We start from the raw sequence: 15,659 nt of genomic DNA, 5'->3' as shown, positions 1-15,659 counted from the left end.
TGCACACCTGACATGCCAGGGGAGATGGGAGACAACATGGTATGCTGGAGGGAACACAGATCTGGAACTGACATCTGGGCTTTGCTTTCTTCTTGAATTCTTCATCTGTAAATGTTGGATTCCATCCATCTCTGAAATTCTGGTTCTAGACTGGGCCCTGCCTTCAGGGAACTTACAATCTGATTAGGGCAGTAAGACTGACATTAAAGAATAGAATCAAAAGCCAAATTGTATAATGAGCTGATTCTTCTAAAGGGAACTTATGAGACACAGTACTTTAAAAATTTATTTATATTAAAATTTTTTAACATTTATTTATTTTTGAGAGAGAAAGAGCAGGGAAGGGGCAGAGAGAGAGGGAGACACAGAATCTGAAGCAGGCTCCAGGGTCTGCGCTGTCAGCACAGAGCCCAATGCAGGGCTCAAACCCATGAACCATGAGATCATGACCTGAGCCAAAGTCAGTTGCTTAACCAACTGAGCCACCCAGGTGCCTCAGTACTTTTAAAATTTAAACTGATTTTGCCAGATATCTCCCCAAAGCATGAGCATCTGGGTCTTTATTACAGTTAGCAGTAAAAGGACAAAGTCAATGCCAGCCCCTTAAGACAGATTTTTTTTTTTCTGATGCAAAAAGTTATACTGAAATATGAAGACACATGTTTTCCAAGCGATTCTACTGCCACTACTGCAGGCATCATGAGCCTGGCACCCTAATGACAGAAAACAGCAATGAGCCATCTGTCCTTGTTTACCCACCCTTGAGATCTGAGGTGTTCTGTGCTGGTAGAGTTTTGCTTCTCGTACTATACTATCAGCATGAGTTCTCATGCTCTCAATGACCTAGCCTCTACTTACTTTCTAACCTTCCCATCTTACTGCTTGCACATTGCTATTGTTTGTTTAATCCTCTGGCCTGCTGCCTACCTAGGCTATAAGCTGTGAGGGCAAAGACCAGGGCCATCTTGGTCACCCTTTGTTTAATGATTGAAATTGACCAAACATAGAATTGGTTTCCTGGCATAAATGTTTTCTGACATTGATGTTTAGCTTTCATTTCTTCTTTTTCCTCCCTTCTCTTTCTGACTGCCATCACTCAAAACATAGCTCCAGTTACCTCTTTCAGGAAGCCTCTTTGGTGATTGAAAGGTGTTGTGGTTATAGTACTTTCCTCTAGGAAACACACTTGGCACATTAATTGACATTTTACATCCCCAACTAGATGGAAAGTCTTTGAATGCAGGACTACATGTGATATTGATGTACCTCAGCCCTAGTACAGCACCTCAGAAATAGTAACTGTGGTAGGGAAGATGCTAACAGCTATGATCTTCAAAATTGGATGAAAATTGGCTTATAAAATCAGGAGGTATATTAGATCGCCTTGGAAATTCACCTGAAGGACAGGCTTCAGGACTGATTTTTCCAGCAGCTCCTTAAGTTGAAGACCCAGATTCCTTCCTTCCCTCTGCTTTGTCATCCAGTGTTGGCGTTACCCCAAGGCCAGATTCCCCAATGGGTTGGGCTGGCAGTCAACAGCCCTGGGTGTTCTAGTCAGATGGGTGGATGAGAAAGCCTGACTGCTGTGGCTCCTAGGAGAGAATGCTTTCTCAAAGCCTCCGATAAAATTTGTATCTGTCTCATTGGTCCAAATTGCAACCTCAGCCATTTCTTGAACTAATCACTAAGCAAAGGAAATGTGCTATTTTGTGACTAACCAGACCTGTGCTGTAGGCTGAAACATGTTTCTTCCAACTTGCTTTTTGGCTTTGTTTTTTTTGGTGTATTTTTAATGTGTACATTTAATAAATTAATATCTTCAACCAAAGTACCACCCCAAATCCAAAATGATCATGCTATTCATAATTAAAAGGTTTAATAAAAATATAATAATCCAGTAACCAGATACAGAAATGAGACTCAAGTTTAAAGTAGTAAAGAAAAGTGTCTTGAATGTTTCAGGCTATGTTTTTGATTTCACATAGAGTGGTAAGTTGTTATAGTAATGTCCTGCAAATCACATGCCCATGCTGTTGACTATTATTCTCCCAGGCTGATTTGGGCTTGAGAGTGTGACTTGCTTTGGCCGAAAGGACATTAGCAAGTATGGCACAGTAGAAGTGTAAAAGCCCTACAGCTTTGGGGCTTGCCCTCTGGCTGCCCTGAGACAGCAGGGGAAGCAGCTCAGGGGACCTGCTGGGGAGGAAGTCACAGTACCACTAACTCTTCTTGCTACTCAGGGAGAAAGAGAAAGGATAATGAATCAATTATACTTTCTAAAGACACTTTGCGATGTGTTAACTGTGTTAACGTTCATTGACTAAATCTTTCAGAAACTTGATGAACTGCAGTTAGAATAGGCTTTGTCTCAAGAGGTGCTAAACTTATAGAAACCTAAGAATATAGTGACAATATAAGATAATAAATGGAGACTGAGTTTATTCTATGTTTACCTTATTATTCTCTTAGAGGCATGTGATAATCAGTTTTTACCAGAATTGTATCAAGAACTCAATAATACAGTGCCCCAGCAGACCAGAGTGGCTCGCGGGAATCCAGCACTCTCCAAACTGGACCGAAGAACCGCCATCAGACTGCTGGGTGTACTGGTTCGAATGCAGTTAGTGGTTAGGAATGAATAAACCCTATTTGTGCGTGTTAAAACAACAATGCCAAGAACAACATTTCAGTAAACAAATGAGCTGGCAGTCAGCACAGAGCCCGACGCGGAGCTCGAACCCACGTACCGCGAGATCATGACCTAAGCAAAAGTCGGACGCTTAACCGACTAAGCCACCCAGGCACCCCCCCACCCTTAATTTCTTTTTTGAGGAAAAAACAAATTGGGCAACACCTCCAAGGCCCCATCAACCTTTATCAATATTCCTCGTTTTAATGATTACCATTAGAGAGAAGGGATTGGTCAATTTTGAACATAAGATTCCTTATTTGTGAGACAGGAGGCTCCTTAACACAGGGTTATTATAGCAATGTGAGTAGAGTACTAACACATAGTAAGAAAGTAATAATACTAACCTTTAGCTCCAGTTTAAGCATCTAAGATTTTCTTGAGATATATAGTGATATTTCATAAATATCAATAAGGGCCACTCTGATGGCAATCTCTATATTCACTCCTTAGCTCCTTTGCACAAAACCTCTTGTTGACCTATTGACTATAATTCAATTAGTAGAAGAAAGAGAAGCTTAAGTACAAATTATGACTTCAAAACAAGTTGTTTATCAAGGCCTATTAAAGAACATTCATCTACTGTGGTATAATTCAATCAGTCAAAGTTATCCGGTAGAGAGCTTGTCAAACAAACAAAAAAGATTTACAAAAGTCTAATGTGTTTGGAAAAGAATATCATCTATCTGTTTCCAGATACCATTTGAACTGTTTGAATTCAAATAATGTTAAGTGGCCTCTGGCCTGTTGATACTAAGAAAGAAAGAAAACTATAATCTGAAAACAGATGCTGTGTCTCAAACCAGGTCAACAAGAACATAGCACTACAGTTAGCAGCTAATACGGTCACCAGCTTTAACCACAGTAGGTTTTAAAAGAACTTAATAATATAATGGATTGATCTACCCAGGAGAGTTCTCAGGTCTCTTCTTCAGCATAATATTGCTTGCTGTTAAAGTACCATCTGATCTGCTAATCCATGACAAAGCCCATTAAAGATCCCCAGACTCTGGGATTTTGACAAATTTCTTATGTAGAAATTCCAGTGAAAAGGCTGTTGGAGAAACTGGTCTGGATTCTGGAATATGCTCCATTCTGTATTTTTCTATGTATGGTGCAGCTACTTCCCAAACCTGAGAAGGACAAAACAAAGCCAAAATGTTGAGGACACTGTTCTCACGTGCCATTGAACATCAACTTCATTGGACCAAAACATTTATAGCTGACTAAACACATAGTGGCTGTTTCCTTGCTTTTGTTCTAAGCCATTTGACATATGATCTGTGTCTATTGCCCTTTGATTGCATTAACAGCTTTTAAAATACAAAGTCTGAAACCTTTCTATTAGCAATAATCGCACCTTGGATAAACCTCATTGGCTATGAGACTGCCACTGCGCAAAGCTAGTCTGAAACCTTTCTGGAGTTACCACGAAGGTTTTCAGCTGCTTATTCTTCTGAAGCAAAACAAGCCAACAAACACACAAAGCCTAGAGAATTCAGTGTGGACAGCATTCAGGAAAGTTGCTCAAAGATAGGACCATGTGTTTTCTAAAACAGGTTTTAAGTAAGGCAGTGGATTTCCTCATTTGCCAGATTTCCATGCTGAACGTGCTCCACTCCTTACACCCTTGCTACTCAATGGATGACTCATGGACCAGCGGCAGCAGCATCTGGGAGAAGATCCCTCGGAGAGTCACATGCACGTCACAGTTGGAGAAGCAGTGCTTCAGACTCTTGTTTATACCTCCACCCACTAAACGATTCTCTTTCAAGCATAATGTCTCCTTAAGTTAAGGTCCTGTTTTTGGTTTATAGTGGCTTTTTATCAGTTTGCTGCTAACAACAAAGGAGCATTTCCTATTCTTTTGTATTACCTTAAAAAATGTATTCTTTCAAAGGCTAACTTCCTTGAAAAGATACGTGCATCCATGTTCAACTGTAGCATTATTTACAAATAGCCAAGACATGGAAGCAACCTAAGTGTCCACAGACAGATGTATATAACAACTCCATCCAGTCTTAAGAGTTGACTTGAGTAAAGGTAACACACTTCTTGCTTGCTTGCAAGGCCCTCCTTGATCTGTAACAGATTGATTTATTTCCTTTGAGATTTGCCAACCATTGGCCTTGGGGAATGAAGGATCAAGAACTTTCCTGGGCTGCAGAGACCAGCAAGTATGTTTGAAGGCACCTTGGCTTTCCAACCAGCCCAGCAATATTTTAGTAAAGTGTTTTTCTTTTTTAAGGTCGCACAAGTAACTTTACTGACCTCCCTTTGCACATCTGTAGATCTTGCCCTCCTTTGCAGAAGAACAAAGTACTCTTGCACAATCTCTGGGTACCAAGAAACCAGACCTCCTTGCGCAGCTCCCCTGCTCCCCTGGGCACCAAGAAACTAGAACTTCTTCCACAACCTCTAAGCACTGAGATAACTCTGTAGCTGACATCATTGAGTCTGTGTGTAAGTAAGAAATGTCATAGATCACTGCACTGCCTTTACTGATTAACCCCCTTTAAAGATCTCTGGGCCAGGTAGAAACCTGGGAGTTGGCTTTTGGACCAGAGTCTACTTCTCCCCAGGTGGCCAGCCTCCTGAATAAAGCTCATATTCCTTTCTAATCAAAACTCGTCTCTTGAGTATTGGCCTTTCAAGCGATGGACAGCCGAGCTTGGTTTTCAGTAACAGATAAATGGATAGAGACAGTGTGGTGTGTTTGTGGGTGTATTAATCGTCCATAAAAAAGAAAGGACTCTTGGCATTTGTGACAACATGGGTAGACTGTGAGAGCAGTATACTAAGTGAAATGAATCACAGAAAGACAAATAATGTAGAATCTCACTTACATGTGGAATCTAAATATCAGCCACAACAACAGAAACTGAGCTCATAGAATAGATTGGTGGCTGCCAAAGTTGGGGGGGTAGAGGGTGAGCAATATGGGTAAAGGGGGTCAAAAGGTACAAACCTCCAATTATAAAATAAATATGTGCTGGGGGATATAATATACAACATGGTGACTATAGTTAATAATATTATATTATATATTTGAAAGGTTACTCAGAGATTAGATCTTAAAAGTTCTCCTCATAAGAAGAAACTGTAATTATGTATGGTGACAGATGTTTATTAGATTTATTATGGTGATCATTTTGCAATATATACAAATATTAAGCCATTATGTTATGCTCCTGAAATGAATATAATGTTATATGTCAGTTATATTTCAATGAATAAAAAAAAGGCTAACCTCTCTCATTTACCTCTCTACAAGCACCAAAGTTGGCAGCAGGCGGGGGGCATCCCCTCAAAGGGTGTAGAGCACACTTAGAAATGACGGATATGAAGATCAAAGGGAAAAATCATTCCCCAAGAGCAGAGCAATGGTTCCAGGGGAAATCAAGAAATTCTAGAGAACATGATACTCACAAATTATTACAAAAGCCTTAAAGAACTTTAAACAATATATTTAAAAAATGAGTCAGCCTGTGAGGCATCTGTCTCTATCAGAGAAATTTCTAGTCAATGAAGCCAGAGGAAATAAGCAGTAAAGAGAACCCATAGTATCTTACTCAAGGTGATAATAGGGTGGGACATACCACAGCAGTAGACAGACCTAAAGACCTTTGAAGTAAAAACCTGGGACTTCGTTTTCTCTTCAGGTCTATTTAGTCATTGGACCAGTTGGAGGTGGTGGTGATAGCATCACAGAAAGAGAATGTACTTTTGAATTAAAGAGAATGTTCTTGGTTAAGGGGATCCATGAAACTTTCATATCATTTTCTCCCCGTGAATACCTGTCCCAAACTCCATTTAAAATCATATCAGTTTATAATCGTTAGATATTCAATGTTTGGGTACAACATGGGACACTTAAGAGGTTATCAGATAGCTTTTTCGTGGCCTTGGAAGTTGCATAAATTCCTTTTTGTTCATATTCAAGGCATAAACAAGAAACAAAAGAATAAAACAATATTTCTTCACTCTCTACTCCTGCTTTGCTCTCCTATAATGACCCAAAACTAAGAAGTAAGCCAAGTGGCCAACTTGCCTTCTGTTCCAGGAGCAGCCTGTGTGCTGCCTCGATGTCTGGGGCCATGAAGCGATCTTTTATCCAGGGCCTACAAAGAAAGCACATCAAATCACCAGCCAAACATTAACCACTGCTGGGTTCACAGATCTGAAACTATGTCATCGACCTGTTTGACTTTACCTTACAACAGAGCGCACCAGGTCATATACTTTTTCCAGAGGAGTGGTTGTTCTCAGGGGGCGTAGAAACTCTATGCCCTGGCAGGCTGCCAGAAGTTCGATGGCCAGCACTACGACAAGAAAGGTGGAGGGTATGGATGGTTAAAGCCTAACTTCATGCTCGGGAGACATAACTCACAAGGAAGTTGACACTGTTAGCCAACTAAGAGATGGTTGGTTCTCTGTCTAGTGGTAGAATAAAGCTGCTTTGGTATTTGGTTACCATCTTAAATTTGCTTTTCGAATCTATTGGCTGTATCTTTAATGTTGAGAAGGAAAGCATTATCCTGGTAAATGTCTTAGTCCCTCCCTTCCTCCTTATCTGATCAAGATGGATGACACCTTTGTCCGATTTCTACCTTTGCATAAATTTCAATTTATTTTCAGTCTTGCTATTTTTTTTGGCTTGAAATATCTGGCAATAGACTTTCATTAAAGGATTGAAGGAGACAGTGAATGAGAAAATGAGTTTTTTGTTGTTCTGGGACTAATTCTATAATGTTCATTTCAAACCTTCAAACTCAAAAGCTCCCAGGCCCATTAAAACTGAAATTCTAGGGGAACCTCACTTGGTTAAGCTTCCCAACTTCAGCTCAGGTCATGATCTCATGGTTTGTGAGTTCGAGTCTCACATCGGGCTCTGGGCTAACAGCTCAGATCCTCGAGCCTGCCTCAGATTATGTGTCTCCCTCTCTCTGTCCCTCTTCTGGTCCCATTCTGTCTTTCTCTCTTACAAAAATAAATATTAAACATTTTCTTAAGTGAAATTCTAGAAATTGATATTTTGCCAACTTTAGGTTTCTTGATAAAACAATTCTTAAGTAGGTTTTTCCTACTTAAGAACTTATTAAATGTACCATACCTTGTGATCGACTTTAATATTGACATCTAAGTTTCTCTACACTTGGATTCCATTATTTGCCAAGAAAAAAATAGTTTAGAAGCATAAAGTTGATCAAACCATTTAAGTGGTTAACTGAAATGGAGTATTGAAAATACTTGACTTTTTGTCTTAGAATTTATGAATCACATCACAAACTCTGGTGAGTACAGACAAGTCACAATTGGAGAGGATGAAGTAAAACAATCTATTTTGGACCTGGAAGAAACTTTACATCTTCTAGTCTAGTCGCCTCACTTCATATGTAAGGTATTGGAAAATTTGAGAAGTTGAACTGGGCTGGACAGGGAAGGCATCTGAGGTGAAATCTGAGCAGCTACAAAAGTAGAGTGAAGAAGCGAAGCGTGTGAAGTCCTTGGGGACCAATGTTGCAGGCAGAGAGACCAGCAAGGACACAGGCGCTGAGGGTACTGGCAGGTACAAGAATAACACTGTGCCTCCAGGGTAGAGAAGGGAAAGGAGACAGGTGCCAGAGAGAGCTAGAAGCCAGATCATGCGTGATCTTTGGGGGCCACAGGGAGGGGGCTGGATTTTGTTTTGAGTACGATGAAGCACCTTGGCAAATTTGAGCAGGAACATGGTGTGATCAAAACTGCATTTTAAGAAGTTCATCTGGATTATTGTATGTGGTGACTGTGGAAGAACTGTAGTAAATTCAAGGAGACATCAATCAAAAGTAGATGATGGCACCTTGATTTGCTGTCTTTTGATGATAAGTTTAATTTGCTAAAACTTGGATAGAAGATCTGATCTGGACAGGAGTTGGATAAGGGTGACTCCTTAGCCTTTTGGCCCATGTTCAATGGGGAGACCATCTCAAGGAAGAACATTAGGAACAACACACTCTGGTAGGCAGTTAATAACAAGTGTTGGTGAGGATGTGGAAAATTCAGAACTCTCACACACTGCTGGTAGGAATGTAACATGGTACGGCCACTTTGGAAAACAGTCTGGCAGTTCCTCAAAAAGATGAACATAAGTTACCATATGACTTGGCAATTCCACCTTAGAGAAATGAAAACATAGGTCTTCATAAAAACTTGTACACAAATGTCTGTAGCAGCATTATTCATATTAGGCAAAAGGTGGACAAAACCCAAACATCTCTCAACTGATGAATGGATAAACAAAATGTGGTAAATCCACAAAATGGAATATGTGGCCATAAAAAGGAATGAAGTACTAATACATGCTACAACATGGATGAGCCCTGAACACATTATAGTGACTGAAAGAAGCCAGATACAAAAGGCCATATACTGTGTGACATTTACATGAAATGTCCAGAATGGGCAAATCCATAGAGAGAGAAAGTACATTAGTGGGTGCATAAGCCTGTAGACAGGGTAGGAGAATAGGAGAGTGATAGGTAAAGGGTACAAGGTTTCTTTCTGAGGTGATGAGAATGTTCTAAAATTTGTGGTAGTGATTGCACAATTCTGTGAATATACTAGTAACAACTCAAGTGTACAATTTAAATGGGTGATTGTATGGTATGTAAATTATATCTCAATACAGCTGTTAAAAAGAATACTCAGCTCTCCCACATTTATCTTAAAATACCGTAGTCTTTGCTTATCTGCTGTTTCGCTTTCCACAGTTTGGGTTGCCCGTAATCAACTACGGTCTGGAAGCAGGTGATCCTGATGATTCGTCAGATTCCTCTTTCTGACGAATCATCAGGTCAATAGTAGCCTAACGCTGCGTCACAACGCCTGCGACATTCACCTCACTTCATCTGGTCCGTAGGCGTTTTATCACCTCACATAGTGACAAGAAAGGGTGAGTACAGTAAGATATTTTGAGAGGGTTCACATTCACACAACTTTTATTTCAATATATTGTTATGATTATTCTATTTTATTGTTCTTGTTACTATCTTACTGTGCCTAATTTATAAAATAACGTTATCATAGGTATGTGTGTATGGGAAAAAACGCGGTATACAGAGGAATTGGTACCACCCGTGGTGTCAGGCATCCACTCGTGGTCCTGGAACGTTTCCCCGGGGGGAAGGGGGAGTTACTGTAGTGATACTCTTTTGTCAGCCAACTGCTTCCAATACGGTTGCAAAAACTTGGGAGCTTAGATAACAATGCCTAAAGGAAGGTAATCCCTTTTTATTTTTTTTTATTTTATTTTTAATTTTTTTATTTCTAGGAGAGAGAGAGAGAGAGAGACAGCGTGAGCAGGGGAGGGCCAGAGAGAGGGGGAGATACAGACTCTGAAATTGGCTCCAGGCTCTGAGCTGGCTGTCAGCACAGAGCCCAACGCGGGGCTCGAACCCACGAACCACACGAGATCATGACCTAAGGGAAAGTCGGACGCTTAACCGACTAAGCCACCCAGGCGCCCCGGTAATCCCTTTTTAAAAAAAAACAAAACAAGGGCACCTGAGGGCTCTGTCCGTTGAAAAATGTGTTCTTATTTAAGGGATAAAGAATGCAGGATGGAAATAATATGAGGTTTGTTTGAAAATAACTTGAGAACGGAAAAAGAAAAAATGAAGCAAATGTTCTGTTGAGTCGAGTGAGGTATAAATAAGGGCTCTTGGTACTAATCTCTTCTCTTCTGAATATATTTTAAATTGTTTGAAAAATAAAGCCAACCAATAAACCTGCTAGGTCAGCAGGTGTGGTACATAATTTTCAGTGAGCATCAGCATCACCTGGAAGACTTGTTAAGCCAGATTGTTCTGTTCTCTCCCTAGAGCTTCTACTTTCGTAGGTCTTGGGGGGGCCCTAAGAATCTGCCTTTCTCACAGGTTCCTGGGTGATGCTGATGCTCCCTATTTTGAGGCTCACAGATGCAGTAGTTAATCAGAGAGGCTTGCTTGCTGTCCCACAATGGCTGGGTTTACCTTGCTCCACGTGCTCGATGACCCGAAGTGCCTTCCTTGCTGCCCATCCTCCCATGGAGACATGGTCCTCTGTGGCAGCGCTGGTGGAGAGAGAGTCCACCGACGAGGGGTGGCACAGAGCCTTGTTCTCAGAAACTGCAAGAGGCCGTGCAAGTTAAATATGCTTCTAATAGGAAAAATTGCCATGTTGTCTTCTCCCTGTGCCCAACGTCATGGAGTATCCTCTCCAGGATCTCTGGGTTGTTATCCAAGTGCCAGATGGTCCAAAATTATTTTGGGAAATGGAAGCAGGTTGGGTTTGTATCAAAGTGAGAAGAACTTGGAGTCAATAGTGAATTCTGAGATAAGACCAGATGGGAATCTTAATATTACAAACCCCAGTTGAAAACAGGAAACATTTAGCACGCTAGGGAGACTAGGAAAAAAAAAGACATGATGGTCTTTTCTGCATTCTCGAGAACAACTGACTGGTAGTGTCACCAGAGGAGGCATTAGAACTCAGGGTTGTATTTGGGGATGGAGACTGGACCCACAGATCTTGAGTAAGGACATTTTACAGTTCAGACTGTTCAGTGATGATATAAGTGGAGCTGGGTTGAAGCAAGGGCTTCATGACTGCCTGAGATAACTTGGGGAGGTGGATGAAATCCCAGTGATGGCCTAGATTGGTGGCTCCCAAACTGTATTGTGCGTTATGACTCACTTCATCTTGTCAAAATGCAAATGTTGAGTTTTGAGTGTTCCTGAGATTCTGCTGTGCTAATAAGCTCCAGCTGATGGCTGGATTTTTGGCTCGAAGACAACACTGTTAGTATGGAGGGCCTAGATTACAGAGCTCCTTCCCAGCTCCAGAAGCCAGGGAAGGCCAAACTCAAAGAGTTTTCTCCCCTACATTTTTGACCCTGAGAGTGGCTGAGTGAGACTTCAGTAGTTACCTGAGGTAATCTAGCTACATAAACTAAGGTGTTCAGCTCGTCCTGGTCTGCCCAGGGCTTGCCAGGTTTCAGCACTTCAAGGCCCAGGTCCTGTGACCCTAGATGGATAAGCAGGCTGTGGTGAGGCTCTTTCAGAAAGAGAAGTTTCATGTCCCCCAAAAAGAAAACGACCCATTTCATTATAAAGAAAGCAAGTTGAGCAACTTCAGTAGGCAGTTTAGGGAAGCCAGACACATTCAAATGTAGCTTTCTGAAGTCCCTAATGTTTTCTAGAAATCAACCACAACCTCCCTATGTTATTGTGAGAAGCCACTACCCTTTAAGGGAGTATTTTAATAGGGGGGTTAAGTGAGCAAATAGAAGATCCTTGACAGAGGACACAATGAATTCAGGGACTATGTTGGTTTTGTTGAGTTTCCATGTGAGGCTTCAGTGAGGAAAGGGTTAGGAGTAATATTAATAGCAACTAATATTTATTTAGTGCTTAGAGACATGCCAGGCATAGTCCTGAGGCCTAGTATGCATTAATTCATTTAACCCTCAAATTAGCCCATTAGGTAAATTTATCAGCCCCCATTTTACAGAAGAGTAAACCAAGGGTCAATAGGATTAAGAAACTTGCTCCGTACCATACTCCTGGTAAATGGCAGAGTTGGGATTTGGACCCAGAGTCTATGCTCTTAATTAACCACACAATATCCTGTCTCTTGCATAGGTTTGCCAGAAAAAGTACAGAATGCTCAATTAACTTTGACTTTCAGTTAAAAAAAAACAAGTAACTTTTTAGTATAAGTATATCTCAAATAATTCAAATCTAACTGGGCATCTTGCATTTCTATTTGTTAAATTTGGCAGCCATATTAGGATTTTGTACTCATTAAAATGAGATCTGCATTGATGGAAGTCAGAGCATAGATTTTAGAACAAAAGTGCCTGGGTTTGAATTCAGTTCTACTTACTAGCTGTTCAATGTTGGGTAAGTCACCTAACTTCTCAGATCTTTGGGTATTCATCTATACAATGGGGGTAATAATAGTGCCTGCCTCACAGTATTGTTGTGATCATGAAGTGAGTAAATATAAATGAAGCCCTTAGCAGGTCCTTTGTACCAGGCCCTATTCTGATGCGTTACTTACAGTTTTAATTCAGAAATCAGTGACACTGAACCTCAGTTCTCATAGAGGGCATCTTGCTTCTTATAAGCATTTTTGCATATTGTAATCACATCCTTATGTTCTTAGGTGTCAGTATATCTAATGGAATGTATCCAACGTTTAATCATTCAGGTCAGTTCATGTTTCACCTTAATTATACATATCTTTGCCTTTTTCCTTCTGACAGTCTCCAAATTGTGATTTCAGGAAAAAGCTACAAACATGACATTTGTATGTGATGTTAAATTGCTTCCTACAGAGAAATTGTGGAAACCTCAGTATTTACAAGTTCATTAGGGTATTATTCTGTTTTAGTTTAACTTTGTTTAGATTTTATTTTATATATCTATTTTTTTTCTAAAATAGGCTTCCTTGTGCATTTGAATTGAGACAGGTAGGATGCAAATGAAGTGGGAGAAAACCTCATTCAAGGACAAAATTTGACACTTTCAGATAAAAAGGACAGGCTTGCGTTCTGAGAAGCGGGCAGTGTTCTTACCGAGGGCTGCAGCCGTACAATGTGCAATCATGAATCCCGAGTTCAGACCCCCCTCAGCAACCAGGAAGGCAGGCAGCTCGCTGAGGGAGGGGTTACAGAGCCTTTCGATTCTTCTTTCACTAATAGCAGCAAGCTCATGAACTCCAATGGCCAAATAGTCCAGGGCCTGGAAAGAAGTGTTTCAATTCAGTTGAATTGAGCCTAAGTTGGAATCTGCTTTCAGTGTCAGGAGCAATTCTAAAAAACTTACTTTGGCTGGGTATTCACCATGGAAGTTTCCTCCAGAAATAGTCTCGCCCCTACTGGCAAATACCATCTTTCAAAACAGGTTAAGGCTTGAATGTAACATTTGCTGATCACTGCAAGCACAGGTCTCCCCCACTATCCGAAAGTAGAGTGTTCCTATGATAATCTTTTCTAAACCAAAATGGCATAAAGTGAAGAAGTGCTTACCATTAATTTACAGGGAAAATTTTTTGAGGAGTCCCAGACCCTCAAAATAACCTCTTTTAGCTTTCTGATACCATAGGACACATCTTGCTAATGGATGCATAAAATAAATTAAGATAAGATAAAGCACAGATGTTCATATAGTTCAAAGCAATGGCAGCTTGACGCTGAGATGCTGGGTGTAGTTCCCAGGTAAGGAGCTCAGTGATACGACTGTCACCGCTTCAGATTTCTTTCAGTCAGTGAAAATGAGTACTAATGTAGGTCTTTCATACAAGCAAAGCGGCATAATGCAAACTTTCAAAAAAGCAGGGGATACTTGCAGAACTCTTTCCAACCCACTAATTTGTAACACTGATAGCCCTTGTACAAATATGGGTGAGGGAAGGAGATTCTATGAGCCAGGTGTTGACCTAAAGGGACGAAAAACCAAAAACAAAACAAATATCCAGAACCTTAAAGATGAATCATGTACACCCAGTTGGGGGCCAAGGAAACATGGGACATGAAATTTTTTTTGCTTGAGATTAGAGATTCTCAAGCACCACAACCATAGTAATTTAGTGCTTAGTACCTTCCCTGAAAACAGTTTAGATCAACTAACCCACCCCCAATCACAGGCCCTTGTCTTTTCTCCATTTTCTGAATCCTTATAGCAAGTAATCTCTGCCCCTATTTACAACTTTAGCACGTTCTGTTGTTTTCCAGTTTGCTGGCTATCAGATTATAGCAATTCAAATTTAGCTCCAATAACATCTAGCAACTATGTAATAGGTGCTCTATATCTACAACAGAAAAATTCAGAAGACTATTCTCTTTCAAGTAACATCACTATTGTAGGAGAACTTTCAAATATTTCCTTATTGGAAATTCATCAGTAATTAAGAATCGTTATTGAGAAAGGAAAAGGCTTTTGGCTGAAACTTTTGCTGGGGTGAGTGGTAGGGTAAGGATTTAGTAAGGAATTATCCCTCTCCCATATCTAATAATTTAATGGCAATTCTTTGTTTTTTTGGTGTGTGTGTGTGTGTGTGTGTGTGTGTACGTATGTTTTGTTTTGTTTTTTACTCTATAAGATACCCTTTCAGGTCTAAATTATGTAAGTGTAGAAAGGATGCCTCTCCTCACAGTGCAAGAATTGACAGATGAGACAAGACTTCATAAAAATGCTAGTCCCTTTTGGGGAGTGAAATGTGTTGAGGTGAGTCACTTGAAGTTTATTTAGTGTGGGTCTAACTTCACTGTAAAACAATCTGAGAGGACATAGAACACACATCCTCAAGTAAACTTGTCAGAGCAACCACACTAAAAGGATCTTGTGATGAAAGGGTCACAGCTGCTGTGAAACCTGTCTGGTAAGCTATGAACTGTGCTTTCAGGGTTGCTAACTCAGCACTTTGTCCAGTATTAGGAAATGAGGCAGACATAGGATAGAAAGGCATATATCCCTAAGGGTGGGGTGGTCTTTAAAGGCAATATTGGAGATCTCTGTGAAACTTTGCCATTGTGACTCCTAACTGATCACATCAACGTCTGGGGGAACTATACCATCAAAGAATATTCCAAAGCAAAAACAAGATGGCACTAAGATACCCACACCATGAAGGAGAGAAGAGCTCCAACCTTGAAAAATGGAAGCATTCTTATTATTCTTTGTAGAAATATGGAAATACTAATTTGAGTAAAGTCCATGTCAAAAATAAAAACTTGAGATGAGGAAAGCCATAACTCTTTGACTGTTATTTTGGTAAGTGTTAACAAGCTGCCTTCTGTTTCATGCATCACAAGAACCAGGAAGGCTTGCATTAATGCCAACCTACCCAGGATCCCCACAGTCACATCTATGACCTGAGTTTTCATTCTTCTATCAGTGATCTCAGCAATGCGTTTTAGTGCAAAGGTTTTCATGAAACCTCTCAG

General features: G+C 40.4%; 1 protein-coding gene, 1 long non-coding RNA gene and 1 pseudogene across 2 annotated transcripts in view; 1 reads left to right on the top strand and 2 right to left on the bottom strand.

The window, feature by feature from the left end:
- Positions 1–2,855: 2,855 nt before the first annotated feature.
- Positions 2,856–15,659, bottom strand: part of HAL (histidine ammonia-lyase) — a 24,686-nt gene continuing 11,882 nt past the window's right edge. Inside the window, exons 15-20 of the mRNA XM_077772304.1 lie at positions 13,540–13,605; positions 13,290–13,455; positions 10,702–10,836; positions 6,903–7,011; positions 6,741–6,810; positions 2,856–3,822 (exon numbers count right to left, since the gene is read on the bottom strand). Coding sequence (XP_077628430.1) covers positions 3,682–3,822; positions 6,741–6,810; positions 6,903–7,011; positions 10,702–10,836; positions 13,290–13,455; positions 13,540–13,605 — 687 coding nt within the window. The 3' untranslated portion in view covers positions 2,856–3,681. The remainder of the gene's footprint in view (positions 3,823–6,740; positions 6,811–6,902; positions 7,012–10,701; positions 10,837–13,289; positions 13,456–13,539; positions 13,606–15,659) is intronic.
- On the bottom strand, positions 4,022–4,094 carry LOC144238489 (U4 spliceosomal RNA; annotated as a pseudogene).
- LOC144238476 (uncharacterized) overlaps positions 9,447–15,659 on the top strand; it is a 24,289-nt gene continuing 18,076 nt past the window's right edge. Inside the window, exons 1-2 of the long non-coding RNA XR_013337135.1 lie at positions 9,447–9,623; positions 12,878–12,922. This is a non-coding gene — a long non-coding RNA (uncharacterized LOC144238476). The remainder of the gene's footprint in view (positions 9,624–12,877; positions 12,923–15,659) is intronic.

This window comes from Crocuta crocuta, unplaced genomic scaffold (assembly GCF_008692635.1).
Source record: "Crocuta crocuta isolate KB4526 unplaced genomic scaffold, BGI_CrCroc_1.0 scaffold216, whole genome shotgun sequence".
In the NCBI taxonomy this organism is placed as follows: Eukaryota; Metazoa; Chordata; class Mammalia; order Carnivora; family Hyaenidae; genus Crocuta; species Crocuta crocuta.
The sequence above is the reverse complement of the archived record's forward strand: the minus strand, read 5'-3'. Positions and strand labels throughout refer to the sequence as shown.